At 41.7% G+C, this 17832-nt stretch overlaps 1 protein-coding gene across 3 annotated transcripts in view; it reads right to left on the bottom strand.

Annotated features, from left to right (window-relative positions):
• The window catches only part of LOC106856333 (cyclic AMP-responsive element-binding protein 3-like protein 2), a 69261-nt gene that overhangs the window by 29175 nt on the left and 22254 nt on the right, over positions 1-17832 (bottom strand). For 2 of the 3 annotated variants that reach the window (XM_088165678.1, XM_088165676.1), the window contains exon 2: positions 1098-1314. In XM_088165678.1, coding sequence (XP_088021804.1) covers positions 1098-1314 — 217 coding nt within the window. Of the gene's footprint in view, positions 1-1097; positions 1315-3129; positions 3157-17832 lie in introns of all 3 variants that reach the window. The other variant, XM_088165679.1, reaches the window with a different exon arrangement.

Raw genomic sequence — 17832 nt, 5'->3', positions numbered from 1 at the left:
CCTTTGAATATCAGAGAGTCGGGTTCACTCTAACAGTGCGATTTCCTTAAGTATTTCTCTGAGCTTCACTGTTTTGAAGTCAATAGGTGCAGAAAGATTGTGAGCATGATTCTGGGGTTAAGATTAAATAAAATCCCAAACCCCAAGAACAACTCCTCCTCTTTTATGAAACATTCTGCAGAGTGAACATAAGACAAAATATTTTCCATTCTTTTTCTATCTTTAAACCCACTTGTTAATGTTTCCTGGCTTTTTAAAACATCATGTGACTACAGCTCTATTACAGTGGTCTCAGCAGTATAAATTTCTTCAGGAATTTTCCCCAAAGGAAACTCCCCTTACTTTTAGCCTAATTTGAAGCTTCTCTCTGTTAACTTCGAGAAAAACTTGGTTTCTGATGTTCCTTTGCTTGTTTTCCCTTCCAAAATTAATACCTCCTGTATGTGTTAATTTAAAAATACTTACATGAAACAGCAAGGAAATATAAAAATGGAAGACTTTCCATAGATTATGTTCCCCAATAATTTCCAAAAATCCTGTCCCACATTGAAAAATCCTTCTCACAGGTTTTATTAGTTGTCCTCTTATAAAATCTCTGAAAGATTTCATCTTGTTCCAACAGAGCACTTTGGGCTACACATCTATCAGCCTTTGAAGACCTGTCTGGTGGATCGTCACAAACAGCTTAGCTGGTCAATGCTTAGCCACAAGCACTAATCTCTCTCCCTCTTATTGTAACGCAGCTTAACACTCCACTGCTTTGTACTGTAAAGCTAATGGTGAAGATAAACCAATTATAAGGAGTCGAAGTCTGGCATTGCAATTATTCCTTATAGTTACCAGATATTCATGGTCTTGCTCCTCTACCAACCACTTCACACCAAAACAAGAGGTTGGATCTCCTCCTCCCACCATTCTTGCCTTTCCCCTTTTCCCCCTCCAGACATTTATAACTCCTGAATCACAGATAACTGTAAGAAATGCTATGGGTTTTCATAATTTTCTATGCACCACCATTTTCCACAGTTACAGTTCCACCAAGAGCATTTCATTACTGCATCATCACAACAAATGAACATGGGCTCAGTGTGTTGTACCTTCATTAAAGTTGTCATCAGTCGAGATGTGGGTCAAGGGAGACTGGGGTCGAGAGTCCCCACAGAGGGAATAGCTATGTTCAGCCTGGATGAGGGGCGCTGGGGACGCTGGAGACAGCTCCACTTCCATTATTTCATTCTTCTCAGACAAGAAGGGATCATTCAAGAGCTGGCCTAGGACATCAGGTGAAAATTCATCCAGGAACTCTGTGAAGTGCTGTGGAGACAGAAAGGCAGGGGAAAGTTTATCTTCTTGTCTGTCTATCATGCCAACCACAGGAGAGAACAGATCAGAACAATTCCATGTGTGCCCTGGTCATCCGTGCCAGTCAGCAGCAGGATCTACTAGCCCTGTCTAACAACCTCCTCCTCCAATCACTACTTCAAGCTGAAGTACAGCTAGAACAAAAGTCCTCTCAGAGGCATACATTACAACAGAAGAGCCTGTCATTAAACTGGAACAAAAATGGAAAATGGAAGCATGGTACTCATGTCCTAAAGCAGTCTCCTCCTGCCACACCAAAGGCACTCACTACAGTGCACCACCAAAAATGGGAAAGCACATTTCCCCCAGACAGTGAAAGATCCTGCAAGATCTATCACCAGAATACATTGTGTGTAGAATAGAATATAGGGAGTTGATGTTCACTGAAGCACAGAATCAAAACGAAACACATTCCAGCACAGACTCTGACACCACATATGACTATTTTAGCTGTGCAGAACATTCTGTGTACTCCAGGAAAACGGTCCATGCATATCCACAACCAATGAATTAACACATTTGCTATTAAATGGGTTTCCTGATAGATTTATGTATCTATTTTAGAAGTAGCAATCCATCTAGAGCCCATATCCAGCTTCTAGGCCCCAGAGCTAATGCTACTGATAGCCAGTACTAATTACCACTTTGTCTACTGCACTGAATTCATTACACCAGCAGCACGTTTGATCTGTACTTAGCAGAGTAATTTCATGTTTGTTTATTATTCAAAATGAGCACAAAGCAAACCTTGCATCTATTTCCTCCAAACTCCAATGCAGTTCCCATTAATAGCCAAAAACTGTCTCTTCATCTTCTTTCCAATGTCAGAAAACAACACCTTTGACAGATGAAAAATCTGCACTGTAACAAATTATTCCTATTCATCTCATTCACACAAAGAATTCTATTTTTGTATAAAAATACTTGCACAGTGAATTGTAATGAGATTTTCTGAACAATAAGGCATTATCTATGATCTTATATAGGAATCTTTGTTGGCTGAGGCATGATGCTATAAAAGTCTAAGATTGTTTGATTTGTTTCTTGCAAGCAGTATTGATCTTGGCTCTTCATCATGCCCTCTCCTGCAGAAACAAAACACTGAAATTCAAGATTGAGCTTCCTGAAGGCTAAATTAGGAATTAAACAAGTCAACATTGTATAAACCCATAAGGGAAGTGGTGTGCTCACACACATTTCACAGCTCTAGGAGTACCTGTGGCCTTGAAGCCTCATGCAGAAAGCCCTGAGCACAGCTGGCTTTCACAGAGTTCCCTGGATGTTCAAACACCTCTTCCAAATGTTAACTGTGCCATTTTTCAAAATCAGTAAGTCTTGAGTCAATTCTGACTCAACACCGAGGAAAAGAAAATATTGACTGAATACAGGGCAATAAACAGAGGACCACAGCTGCTATGCTGGAATAAGAAGCTAGCTCAAGAAAAGCCTTTACAAATGGCAAAGATTTGTAGCCTCATATTTACCTACTGCAAATGGTAACACTAATAAACGCTTAGAGGACTCTGCAAGAGGGTCATGAAGACTCCAGAAAGCCTCTTTTATTTCAATTTTGATACCCAAAGACTCACTAACATTTAACCTAGTGCTTCCAACAAGGATAAAAGTATGAATTACAACACCCCACTATGCAAAGAAGAAAGGAAAAGGATGCACAAGAATGTTGAACATGCTGGTATATCAAAAAAGACACTGAGCAAAACAGGGTAGGCAGTCATTAATGTGTAAACAAGGCACAGAAATACTTACCAGTCATGAAAGAAGTCAAGGACGAACCTACAAAAAAGCAGGGCCTTTCTTAGGGACAATGTTTTTCCCTTTAGTCTACACATTTTTCATTTAGAGCAATGGCAAGAGTCAGTTGTATTTGTTTACATATTTTCCTAAAGCTGGAATACTTCCTTCTTTCTAATTCTTGTATACGTTACTCTGACTGATGAGTAGCAGATGCTGGAATAGGGCTGCTACAATATTTGTACCATGGGTTCCACATGCAGCTACTTTACCACTAGCATCATTCCATTTCAAAATGTCATCCTTGAAAATCTCATACCTACATGTTGACTTAGTCTGACACATGTAAATGCTATAACTTAACAGACTCAGCTGAAAGAAACATGGCCACAGGCTACTCAGCTATTTTTAGTAAATTCACAAATAAAGATTTTTATTAGCCTTCTGTATCCCTGTTTTGATATGGAATAAAAGCTTATCAAATGTTATTTTACTTTTCCACTTGACTGAAGTTAGATCCATCAGATTTTATTTATTTTATTTATTTTTTTCCTTCCTGAATGGGGATTTTTCCTAAAACCACTTCAGGAAAAGCAAAGGAGGAAACAAACATTCAATTACAGAAAACCAGAGAGAAGGAGGGCCTCGGGGTGGGGAAGGATGTTCAACATGTTTGTCAATATTTGTGCTTTTCTTCTTTTCAGGTGCAGCTGCAAAGCAGCAAGCTGTGAGCAAGGAAAGAACATGCATTTATAACAGAACTGTCTGAGAGCAAATAAATGGCTGGTTTCTAAAATTATTTTCTAGTTTCATTATAATTCTCAAGTTTATTTTTAATGGTCTGTGATATAACATTGCACACCAGCCAGTAGAGACTGCCATAGGTCAGAGTGTGCAGCTACTGAACTCAGCAAACAGACAATTGTAGGGATCTGGACTTCTCACTCTGATTAAAAACATCACAGATTCCTTGATCTATAGGAATCTTTCATATGTCATACACTTCTCTACTATAGTGAATGCTTAAAGCTAGATCACTTTTTGTTCTTAATAAAACAATTGTCTCATTGAAAGTGGCTCCATTTGCTTAGAGAACTAAAGAAGAAGAGGCATCTGAGCAGCAGTTAAAGCAGAAACCATCTGGGGGCAGCCAGACCTCTAGCTCCCCAAAACTTCCACCTACACCTATGCTGCTCCTTCTGCCTTTTCATAGCACATTTTCCTATTGCCAAGCCTTCTCCTCCCCTCTCTGCTCCCAAATACACCTCAGCAGTCACCAGCCACTTCCATAGCTGGAAAGCCCCAGAATTGCCCTCAATTTTGACACAGTATCAAACCACTCCTGTGTTCAGGAACAGGAAAGAGCAATTTGGGAAGGAAACTGAGACTTTGACCCTTAGAACCTGTATATAAATTCGCTCGCAAAAGAAAGAAATTATTTGTCTATGGCTTTGAGCTGGGCATCTTTCACCCAGAGTTCACCTTTACAAAATTTTAAAAAGCAGAGAAAAGAGCACTTGCACTGAGAATCTGCCTTTTTTTCTTCTTTTCCCTTTTTGTTGTTACTAACTCTGTAGACAGCTCAGCCGCCAGTTTCCTGCTATGCTCACACCTCACTGGCAGCCCCAGCACTAATTGCAGACGTGTTAGTACAAGGAGTCTGTTTGAATTATTAAACTATTCTCACCACATAGCAAAGAGATATGTTCAGCTAGGATTTTAACCTCTGTAAAATGTCAGGGATTTAGGACAGATGTAACCTTATCTTCCGCCTACCCTTCCCCCAGAACCCTAAAAAGACAAAACAGCAGCACTCCTGCTTACGTACAGAAAGTAAATTGCAGCCCTGAGGTGTTTCAGCACTCATGTGGCTGGACACTGGCTCATGCCTACATCCTGGGTACTTTTGGGGAACACATACACCTCCAGACATCACGTTGCAGTAGGCAAACAGAGGAAAGCTCTCACATCCAGGTGCACAGCAGATTTTTGGATAGCTCTTCAAAAATAGTATTTGGCTGCAGACCAGCTGTGCCGCAAGCTGCAGCTCTCCACAGCATCTGCTTCTTCCTGCTACACAAAGGCTCTTTTCTTCAACTGCCTCAGGGACCAGGGCTTTTTTTTCCTTCTTGTCTGATCAAATGAAGATCTGTGAAGCAAAACACTCAGGTTTTGCTAGGTGCATGGCAGTGCTGGCTTCTCCACTAGCTGAAGCGAGATGAGAGCAGCACTAACCTAGCTGGTCATTTGAAGGTAAGACATTACCATGCCTAAAAATAAGTCATCTTCAGAAAACTGACATTCTAAGAACTCATTAAAAAATTAATGCAGAGAGGTTAAGAGCCCCGAATGACATTTCCCAATTATATTTCATTTTTTAAACAAGCAGCTGAGCCTAGAAAATGCACTGCCTCAGCAGCAAGTCCCACACACTGATTGTAGCAGCACAATCCCACCTTCTCCAGCAGAGCCATGCCAGAGGGGAGCTACAGTGATAGCACCTTTTGCACACTGCAAAACAAGCCCAGCTCTCCCAGCAGACCAGGGCAAGGCAGTCATGCAACATGCCAGGGTTATAACCACCCACAGATTCCAACTATTACCCTCCTGGGAGTTAGTGGCTCCCTCCTGACTCATCCCGAAGTCTCCCCATCCTGGAGGGATCAGTCACCCCTCCACAGGAGTAACTGTCAGGTACACAACACGCACTTAAAACAAAAAAATCCCACCATCTACCTGTAAGCACAAGCAGCCTGGGTTTTATGTCTTTATTATACTGTAAAATCACTTAATATCTACTCAGTAACTACACTGAAATTCCCTCATTTGTGGGAGAATATGAACACAAAACTGGTATTTGAAACCAGCAAAGAGATCCACAGCAGACAATTGTCTGGACTCTCACACCAGCATTTACTGTTTTTAAGCACTAAAAAAAATGCAGACAGATTTAAAAAATCAATTAAGTGAATAACATACAGGTTGTGTCATCAGCAAAACAAATGCCAGGAAATGCAGAGCTAATACATTTACATGGTCATTAAATCTGTACATCTTCCCAACTTATTCAGGTTACACAGTTGGAAATGCTGAAGTTCATGCTGAGCAAATCTCATAATCCACCCCATTATGTACACACATCTGCACACATTTCCATTGCAAACACTCAAATATTTCCAACCCAAAATCAACAAAGAGATATACTTTCTTAACTTATCAGGGGGATTTTTCAAAAACTGTGCTTACTCCTTTGCTTTTCCTTCTTCCAAAATATTCTTTCACTTTCTTTTTTAACAATCCCCATCAAAAAATTCTTTTGTATTTAAAAAGATAACTAAAAAACCTAAATGAAACTCTGAAATAGAGAGGACTAAATATGGATTAAAAGAAAGAAAAACAAAAATCAAAGAAAGAAAGAAGCCCTTGCACAGCTGAGGCAAGGGTGAGAAACAACTCTCAAGTTCAGTCTTTTAAGTCCACTGTCTGCAAGAAGAGAAAAGGATGCTATTGCTCATTCCTAGCCCAAGCCTCTTGGGAGTCATGCAAAATAGGAAAATCCTTCTCATACTCCCCTGCCCTTCTCCCAGTGCATAGCTCTTGGATCTAGCCTAACTTTTCAATAGGCTGGGTGCATGTTTTGCTACATCCCACCCTCTCCCCAAAAAGTCAAAGCCAGAGGAGTGAGTCACTGGGGCCAGAACAGTGAGTCCATGAGCTGGAAGCCCTTCAAAAAGGCTCTCCCCATGTGAGTCCCTGACTGAGACCTCAAAGTACATTATTAATTCTGTGTTGCAAGTAAGCATTTAGATTAAGCTCTCAGGTCAGATGTAGCTAATTCTTTTGTCTCAGTTCTTCCCATCCCCACTTTCTCATCCCTTATTTTTCTGCCAGCTTGAGCAGCAGAAGCATAGAACACTGAACCTGTCCATTACTTGCCTTCATGCCCTTCCCCTCACACAGTGAGCAGCAGGGATACAATTCTTTACCCCCAGTGATTACAGAGGCTGCAAGACAGGCCTGACTGACCCATCTGCATCTCACAAGCCTCCAAGAGCAAGGGAAAGCCTCTCCTTGCCACCAGCTAGCGTGGTTCACACTACACAGGGAGGGGAGCTCAGCTTCCAAAACTTAGTCACTAGGGTCTCCAGTGATTTTTGGCACCCACGTAAGATACCTAAAGAGATTGGTTATTTATTAAAAGCTGTGTAGTGTTTGGGTTGTTTATTTTTTTTCCCAAGCTATGCTCCAGTCATGTAGTGTCAGTCATAAATATTTACCGTGAGATAATATTAATTTGCTTTGTTACACCCCAGCTACACCTCCAGGCTCTATGGAAAGAACTTGCATTTGCTGCAAGTTTTACATCAAAATAGTGTGTTCCATGTAACTCACAAGGTTAAGCCAAAAAATAAACAGTGAAGAAAGTTTTCAGATTGTAAACAAATTTTACAGTTCAATGGTGGGCATTTATGGCCTTCTTTGCTGCCCAAGAGCTCATCAGAAGGGATAACACACCTGTTCTTACACAGCTGGTTCAACTTACAGCCATGTTTAAAAGAACATGGTTACTCCAGTTCCTTCTTGACAGGAGATAGATCTTAACAATATAGGAGAGTTTTAAACTCTTTGGGCACACTGCACTAGCCTTCATTTAACATCTTCCCTCAATATGGAAATGAAAGGGGATGAAAGCAAAGGAAATACATCTCAGGCCTCATGTAACAGCATCCCTTGTTGATGGGTACAGACGTGCCCTGTGTAAAGGGCACAACCAGCACTGTTCCTGTATTTTAAACAAATCTTAGAGATCACAGAATATCTCAAGTTAGAAAGAATACATAAAGATCATTGAGTCCAACTCCCAGCTGACTTTAGAATTGTAACAGGAAGGAGGAAAAGATAACCACTGATACTGTTACGAGACCTCAGAAAAATCATAATTTCACATCTAGGTTCCCATTAGTGCAGGGAGCCTCCTACAGAACATAGATGCTTTCCAGTTCAGCTGTTTCATGTTTAAAGTGTTCTCAACAGCCTCCTCCCTGAGGACCAAAGGAGGATCTTTCACTAGTCTGACTGATGTAGGTAGGAAATAACTTATGCTCTATCAGCAGTTCTTGTTAGTCCTGACTGACAGGACACTTGACATTTAAAATAAAAGTCCTTATTTTTTCCTTCAAAACTGTTTCTTCTTTAATGGCTACAAAGTTGAAATGGCAGGATTACAGCTTGCAGGAGCCACCCTTTTTTCTTTTTGCTAACACTGTCTGCAAACCTACACACCACCCATCAAAATTCTACTCTTTAATTAAAGCTGACTGTTATTTTAAAATAAGTAAGGCTTTATGATCAGTATTGGCAGCTTAAAGAGAGATTGGGCATTTTATTTCACAAAGAGTTAGTAGTCTTTGTTTTACAGATTTATAGTACTGGGGGGTTCTGGTGCACTGTTTGTTTTTTGGAATAGAAGTATAGAAGCTAAGGCTTGAAAAGACACAAATTTAAGCTCCTCAGTGTTTATTTAGGCACTCCTCAGTTTTGAAGAGTCAGATTATCAAGTGCCTAAATGCAGACATCCTGAATTGATTATGGAAAATATGAATTAGCTTTTAAAAAAACTACCAAAAATTCATACACGTAATAGTTGAAATTGCAGATGTTTGTATAGTTTTAAAAAGAAAAAACACACCACGCACATATAACTCTTTCTTGAAATCAAGAAGAGGTGCTTGAGCACAGTGGAGGAAGAAAAACAAATGGAGTGGTTTTGTGAAACAAATGTAAAGAAATCAACAGGTCATATAGCCCTACCCAGGAGGATGAACTGTCCAACTCTCGCAGAGCTCAAGGATCAGCAGCCTTTGGCTAGCAACGACCTGAGCTGCCACAGGCTTTAGATCCTGCCCAGCAGGACCTGTGTCTCTATCACACCGATATCTACTATCAGGACAGAAGGAGAAACACACTGGCAGGACTTTGTGTTCAGTGCTGCTGTAACTGAGGGTTACACATTAAGTACCCTGCACTAAAAATGTTGGTTGTGTGTCAAATACTATTCCAGTGTGTGATCTCACGAGACAGTCACACAAACAAGCACACTGAAGAACACCTTTCCAAGCAAGTCCTCTACCTTGCTTTCAGTAGAAACATCCTGGGTTTTGATCTGACGTACCTCACCCTTCCCATGAGCTTGCACTGAGCCCAGACACCATGGATGCACACAGAACTAGGACTTCATCAACAGCAGGTATCATCACAGACTTCCCATCCCTGACTGTCAAAACGTTTCCAGTTCGCAACTTTGCAGCAAGTTTCGTGTCAAACCTGCTACTGCTCCACCAAGCTAACAAAGAGCAGTGTGACAGTACTTGATGACTGACAACAACAAGAACATCCCTACCCTGTACCTGGAAGAAAACATGATTTTTGAAGCCATGACACTGGAGCTGCTTCAGATGAACCAGCCCTACCAAATGCATCCCACAGCAAAAAGCTTTGCATTTTAAAGCCACCCCCAGTGGTCCTCTGTCCCATGAGATGGATACTTCAGGACAGCCACGTTGTACTTCTACAGTCTTAACTCTGCCGAAATTTACACAAGAACCCACAGAAATGGTTTTGGCACCTCACTTTGTATGGACCAGTACTTCCATCAACACTGGTACTTTGGGATTCTTCCTCTGAGGAAAAACACATTTCATTTTATGTCAAAACAAGAGTGCGGGTGGGTCACTTGGCTTTTACTTGTGTCAAAGGCAGACAAGGTTTGTTTTGAAGCCCTGCTGAAATCTGCACAAAGGAAAAAAGGAGACAGCATATGAGCAAGGACAAATAAACGGTTACAAGGATGTGTAGCATGCATCTGGGCAAATAATTTTAAGATACCCCACACACTTGAGAGCTGGTATTGCAATTTCCTATGACAAACCTTTTGTCACAGCACCAGTAAATATTACTTCACTCAGTTTTACGAAAAATAAACAAACTATGAGTGGTACTGGACTAAGGTTCAGGATCCAAGATAGCAGTAGAGGAAACATCGGTATCCTAAGACTGGGTCTTAAAAACAAACTTGTGTGCTTATTTCTCCTCTCTGCTTCCCTCCAGAGATGCAGGGACTTGTGGAACGGGTTATCTAGCAAAGAGGTATGGTGACTCTCTCTCCTCATGAGTCTTGGGAATACAGGGGAGACTTTCAAAACAGCATTGCTATCATCTATCTATGAACTGATATTTCAGCCTCTTTTTTTAGCCCTCTCCTGCTCAGAGCACTCCTCTCCTTTATCTCTACCTCCTCTCTGTACCTTCCATTTCCAGTCGTTTGCTCCCAAGCAGGTGAAAGGGAAGCCAAGCTACTCATCCCCTTGCAGGACATAAAGAAGAGCAGCAGAACAGGGAACGAAGCTGCGAACTACAGGCGAAGACTGAAGGAGAAGAGCCAGAAAAGTGAGGGAGAAGAAGGAAAACAACAGGAAGACTCAAAGTCACAGCACCTGGAAAGGGATAAAATAAACCAATGACTGATAAGCAGTATATTAAGATTGTGCAAGAACTTCCTCCATTCCCAGCTGTGTATTTTTGCCAAGTGTCATTGACTTTTATGCATTGCCATTTAAATCTCGGCATATTACAGTGTTTACTCTTGTGACTGGTCTGGACTTTCTCTCATTTGCTCCTCCCCATCTGAAAGGCAAAACCACTGCCATCTCACCTTGACAGGTGAAGAGAAAACCACAGAGGGAAAACAAACCTGCCTATCATAAATATTATCTATTTGAGCTATTGGGAGAAAGGAAAAATTACTGAGAATTAACATAAATCAGAATCTAGAAAACAAGAAAGAGTTAATAGAAAATGCAATTCTGAGGGAAAAAGATTGCTTCTGAGTTTGTCAGGATCCAGAGGAATGTTAATTATAGATCAGGCCATTGCTTGGCTGCAGTTACTGAGAGAAAAAAAAGATCAAAATGTTTAACTGAATATCCCTGTGAGGGGGTGGTTCTGAATTACTGCTTTTATATAAGACCAGATGATAGAGCCATCCCACAGAACGGTAATGAAATTAATTTTATCCCAATAATAATGGAAGAGAATATAAAAACAGCTACTCTAAGTTGGCCATTTTAATTAGTAGACCTAGAAAACTTCCATCTGAAAAATCTAAATACAGCTTCTAAGGAGCTCTTGAAACTATTTTCAGTAGGATACAATACTAATGGACTGTAAGAAATAATATGAAAATATTTAGGTGTAAACAAGGTGACCAAAGTAAGAGCAAGTTAACCTACCTACTGTTCATTTCTGATGAAGGGAAGAGATAGAAAAGGAAAGAGTAGTAAAGAGCCCAAGAACTTCCAAACAGAAGAGAAATATAATTTACGCTTGTAATTCCACAGTAACTGACAATCAAGCTTCTTAAATTTTATCTCATTCTGAAATAATATTACAAGCTTATTACCCCTCTTAGCATAAGGCAATTGAGTTGGTGCTGTACAAACAAAGCTGGAGTGAGATGAAGTCAACAGGCCTCACTCAGTGTGACAAGGAAATCAGAAATCTCCAGATGTGAAACATAAATGAGCTGATTGTGCCTCACGTTTTAAGAGGGTTCCCACAGGGATCAGTTCTTGGCCTCAGCCTCTATTATTTTATCAGTGACCTGGGAGGAAAAGCCATCACCACTAAAGGTAGCAGATAATGCAGTATCAGCAGGGGGAGCAAGTAACAAAAAGGTCAGCTCACAAAACCAAAACACAGAGAACTTGGTAAGCAGCCATAAACAAGAGATGTCTTAAAGTAAAGCTGAAGGAAAAAAAAAAAAAAAAAGAAGGAAGTATCTTATGGTGCAAACAAAATACTCCAAGTCACACTTGGGCAACTGACAATCAAAAGCCAAGACCCAAGGACTCTGTGAGAGACATTGCTGAAAGAATATCTGTGGGACAGGTACCACAAGCACTGGATCCTGGGGAGGAATTACTACAGATGTGTGCTCAAAATGCACACAAAGGCAGCCCCTCAGCCAGTGCTGGGGTTTCACACAGTTCCAGGTGCAGCCAAGCACTGGGGACTCTTGCATGACTATCCCATGCTGTGGTGGTGCCAGTACCCAAAGAACAGCAGGGAGGTACTGTAGAAATTTTGCCTTTTTTTATTTATTTAGGACTTCTTGTTTGTACTTGTTTCTTAAATGAGAAATTTCTTTCATATTTAAAAGAAGTGTGCCTGTAAAGCTCAACCCCCAACTACACCTTTGTACTGTAGCCTCACACCAATCACACAAATTATTACACAAGTCTGTGCCCCCTGCAAAAACCAGAGCACACAACTCTGAGGACTTCAGAAGACAGGGACGTGTGAAGCACAAACTTCATGCTCATGGTTGATGCAGCTGCTACTGGCCATAGCCAGGCCCCACTCCTATGCCACCAAACTTCAAAAAAAGGGAAATTGAACAGCTGGAGAAAGTTCAGAGAATCACTATAGAAAAGGAAATCTTGCCTCAAAATAAAAGCAAATAAGAAAAGAAAAAACCAATGTATTCAGCTTATCAAAGAGGAAACAACTGCAGAACATGAATGTTCCTAAGTAATGAAACAGGGAATAAGACTTAAGAGGACGGCTCTACCAGCTTGCAGCTAGGTTTACCAGCTGGAGCCAGATCCATTCATTGTGGTTCATAATATTAAAAAGAGGCAGAAAAATCAATCACGAAGGAACAGTGTGAATTCTTCGATCCAAACTATTCTTAATTGAAGACTAGAGGCTGCCCTAAAAAGATATGCGGGAATTCAAACAATCTGGGGAAGTTTTATAGCTCTTGATTTACATAAGGTTAAAATAATTCGCAATTGTTTCCTTTGGCCTTCTGGCAGCAAAACAAGGCTGTTTACTAGAATGGCAGCATGTTCTGGAGAAACTGATGCAAAGCCAGAGCTGGGAAACCTGCTGATGCGGCTTTGTGTTCCTGTATTCCAGCTAAATCGATATCCTTATCAGGAAGGCAGCTGGGGAGCACAGTTCAAGAATCCAGGTTTAAGAGCAAAGGTTGTCCATGTTAGACACAATGCCCCGCTCACAAGCCTGCTCCCAACACAGTGCTCAACAAACTTCAAGCAGTCAGCACATCCCACAGCGTTAGCCCACTGAAAGCCTTCTCCCTTGTTTATTTTTAAGGCTAGGTTCTCCAGCTCTGCTGCACAAGTGAGTCAGCTTCCCTCCCACACCAGAGGGCTGGTGAAGGCTGCACACATCTCCCAGGTAGCTGGGAGAGGGAGCCCCTGCCATCACTGCAAGAGCCTCACCTCAACAGCGAGCTGGGAGAGGGTCTCAGAGGAAAAATTTGGCAACCTTGCATTGGACTTCAAGGATTCTCTACCAAAAAGATTAAAAACACAAACACACACATGCAAACTATCCCCTATCCTTCTGAAATTGATTTGTTCCTCAGGATCCGAGAGGCAGCTGCAGCCACACCACAGCACAAGCAAACAGTTGTGACAAACTGCAAGGATTCACAAGCACTGTGATCATTTTCAGGAGTCCACATTTGATTTCCACATCCAACAGATGGCCAGTTTCCATGCTGATAGGAGATTCCCCATGAGCCCAAGCAAGAGGAATGCTGAAGTGCATGGGGAAATTAAAAGGGAGTTTCCATGTGAAAGGATTTGCCTCAAATGAAGTTATTTAGCAGTTGCTCGTTTCGAAGTCTCTTTTAAGTCTTCTAGTTAGTAAAGCTGCATCTGTTTGGGCATCTCTTTCAGGGTATATCATCCTTTCCAAGTACCAAGTTTGCAGCAGCAGAAGGCTGCCCAGAGCAGAGAAATCAAAGGCAAGTAACTTTATTCTTGCTTTAAATCTGACGAAGAGCACAAACACAAGTATGTAATGTGCAACTCTGTTCAAACACACCTGTTGGGTTATTTCTCTGATGCTCTAGGCACCATTTGTTGGGTTGTGGTTGTCTTCTTTAAAAAGCCAACCAGCTAATAGTTGCTATAAAGTTGTTTATTGCAAAGGCATATCAGTCTCGAAAGGCAAAGAGTCACAAGAGTTAAAGTCCATGCTAAGTTTTGGTATAGAGTCCCAAACAGAGGCAGAAGCTGCTCCCAAGGGTCCTGGCAGGGCCGATGTTGCTGCAGCAGCTCCTGTCTTCTTTAGGTAATGATAATGGCGGTGAGGAGAGCAGGAACAAAGGCAAAAGGCAAAGCAAAGTGAAGCTCTCCCCTAGGAATAAATTCTTATATAGAAACTTCCCAAAAAGCTAAAGACACAAACTTGAACCACTACTTCTTAACCTCTTATAATTCTAGTTTCTTAGCAGGCCAGGTTACATATAAACTAAGCATTTGGTCTATCTTGTTTTCTCTGAAAAATGTAAGCAATATTCTTACTATAGTTTTATTACATCTACAACTATGTTCCTGGAGCCTTCATGGAAACACTAGTATCTAGGACTATGTTTTTCAACCTTCACTAGAACTCACACTTCTACTCTGGTATCTGAGACCTTTTACTTACTAAAAGCACTTAAAGCTCATTCTTACTTTTACTTGCTTGCTTGCTTATTCTAAAACTTAAACTTACACCTCTACTTTATGTGTGAGTGGCTTAATATACTTCAATCCATCCAAAGGTTTTAATTCAATCCCTGTACTCTGATTTCTCTCAGAAGAATTCAGAGAGTCTCTTGACTTACAGACTCCAACACACACGAAGAACAAGATTACTTGTGCTCTTATTTTACATTAGAAATAAACTGTTTTGAAGTTTTTAAAGCTTTTTGAGTTTGATAAAGAAAAGCTTTAAAAGCAACCAGCTGACAGAATGAAAGGAGAGGGAGCATTTAAGGAAAGGAGGAGTTTCATCCAGTTTTAAAGGTTAATTAAAGATTAATGCCAGCAGACAATGTGAATTTCTGGCACAGAAGCAGAAGGTGCTCCAGCCAGCACACACACACAGAGCCCTGCGCATCATCTTCCCCATCCACGTCCCCCAAATGCAAATGCACAAAGCCACTTCCACTTGCAGCACTGAAATTTAATTAATTGGATATATTGAGCAAGTGAGTGAGCTGTGCAGCATGAAAGATGCCTCTCCTGAGACTGCAGAAAGAGCCTACTAGCATCCTGAGGACAGAGATGGCACAGGGAAGTATCAGACATTGCATAAGCACAGGCACACGTAATCGCTCATTCCCACTTCCTGGCCATTGCTAGCTCAGACCCCTGCCAGCCACAGCCAAGATCTATTCTAGCTATTCAGAGCTGGCTGGGTGCCTCAATGGGGGAGCAGGGAGGGGAGGCCCAGCCTGGCAGAGGACATGGGACCTGTTCCAGCACCCAGCCAGTGCCTCCAGGGGCCCCTCAACCCCTGCTTGTGCAACCATTACCCCACAGTTTAGGAAGCAGGAGGAGTAGGGGGGAAAATGTGTTTTTTCCAGACTTTATCAACACATTTTCCTGCTTCTAAGGAAAGAAATATGGCCTAGTGGTTAGAGGGCTCAGCAGGAGCTGCTGTCACACACTACCTGGGCCTCTTGCTCCCTGAAGCAAAGGTGCCCTTTGCCACATGCCCAAGGGCAGTAAGGAAGCAGCAATACTCTCCAGTCACAAGAGAGGGATCACAAAGGTAGTGGCATGGAAGATGATTGCATCATATTCAATGCCAAAATTATCAGCAAGAAAAACAAAGCCAGCTGGGAGACAGAGAAAGCCTCTTGTTGCAGGGCACAGAGCTGGACACTGCACCAAGGCCAGGAGTGAGAAACACACACACACAAGTACTCGCAATTGTTTAGGCTGGAAAATACCTTTGAGATCACCAAGTCCAACCCTGCATTGCCAAGTCCAACACTGAACCTTGTCTTTTAAGTGTCCCACTTGTACATCTTTTAAAAATTCCCAGGGATGGTGATTCAATCCCTTCCCTAGACAGCCTGTTCCGGTGCTTGACAACCCTGCTCATAAAGAAAATTTTCCGATCATCCAATCTAAAACCTCCGCTGGGGCAACTCAAGGCCATTTCCTCTTGTCCTACTGCTTGTCACTCGGGAGAAGAAACCCAGCCCACATTGCTGTGACTTCCTTTCAGATAGCTGTACAGAGAGCAAGAAGGTCCCCCCTGCACCTCCTTTTCTCTAGACTAAATAGCCACAGCTTCTTCAGCTGCTCCTCATAAGATTTGTGCTCCAGATCCTTCACCACCTCTGTTGCCCTTCTCTGGATTTGCTCCAGCACCTCAGTGTCTTTCCTGTCATGACAGCAAACACCAGATTCAAGATGCCAACTCACCAACACCACATACAGTACTTTAGGCTCTGAGGGCTATCCAGAGGTGAAGTCCAAGCTCAGGAGCTCAGAAATCAAAATCTGCATTCCAGTTTCAGGCGTTGTGATTTCAACCTGTAAGCCACCTGTGGCGCACGGCCACACAAGACCCCTCTGCCAGGTACCAACCCAGCACAGCCCCCTGCATTACTCAGCTCAAGTAGAGAGCACCCAAAGGGAGGAAAACTCTCCCAGAGTTAAATGAGTCTGTTTGGCTCTAGGGAAACACAGGTACAGAGCCAGAAAAATAATCAGGGGAACCTTGTACTGCTTATCAGCACTGTGTAACTCCAGAGCCAGTTAGGACTATATATACATAGATTTATATGCATGTGTATGTGTGTGTGTGCTTGTGTGTCTGTGTGTATTAAATATAGACCATTTTTTAACACAGCACCATTGGCTGCGTAACATTTCGTATGAGCATCTGCTACAGACCATCTGGGCTGGGAGGGAGGGAGACCAAAACGCTATGGGACTCTTGAGGAATTTGAAAATTGCAGTGGATTTTACACAGAAAGCTGTTGCGTAAGGGACACTGATAAATGTGTGGTATCAGGAAGGTTCTTTAACTAAAAAAAGGGGAAAAAAAAGAAAGAGAATTGATCCTAAAACTGCTGCTTCCTGTGGGGGTTACAACTAGCTACAGATGACAGGACTGACTTCACACCACTTAAATTCAGCATCATGAAATGAAACCAAACCAAGTTGCCAAGAGAGGCATCAGTGTGCCAAAAGATCAAGGACTGAACTGATCTTGCTCGATGAACTGAAAGTGGTACCTGGCTTTCAGCAGGTTAGCACTGAGTGTCTTTTGCTTCCATCAAAAAAAAAAAAAAAAAGCACATCAAAGCCACACAAGTTTTAATTCATTAAACTAACATACAAGAACAAATGGCTCCTATGGTAAAGCATTCCAACATCCTTCTAACCAAGAGAGCTTCACATTCATAATGCTTAGTGTAGATAGAATCTCAACCACTTCCCTGGGCAGACTGTTCCAGTACTTGACAGCCTCTTCCACAAAACTTTTTTTCCTATTATCTAATCTAAACCTACTCTGGTACAACTTCAGGTCATTTCCTATTGCTTGTTACTGGAAGAACAGACTGACCCACCTCCTTTCAGGTAGTTGTAGAGAACACTAAGGTCTCCCCTGTGCCTTCTTTTCTCTAGGTTAAACAACCCAGCAATCTCAGCCAACTCCTCAGAAGATTTGCACTCCAGACCCTTCAATAGCGTCTGTTCTCCAGAGACTAGAGAAAGCTTCATAAACCAGAAGATTTTATAAATCAAGGCTCAAAATAATCCCTTCTTATGCAGTAACATTACAAAGATTCAGACATGCCAAAACTAAAACCATCAGATTTTCAGAATTGTTGAGCAT

This window comes from Sturnus vulgaris, chromosome 5, assembly GCF_052056855.1.
Source record: "Sturnus vulgaris isolate bStuVul1 chromosome 5, bStuVul1.hap1, whole genome shotgun sequence".
NCBI lineage: Eukaryota > Metazoa > Chordata > Aves > Passeriformes > Sturnidae > Sturnus > Sturnus vulgaris.
The sequence above is the reverse complement of the archived record's forward strand: the minus strand, read 5'-3'. Positions and strand labels throughout refer to the sequence as shown.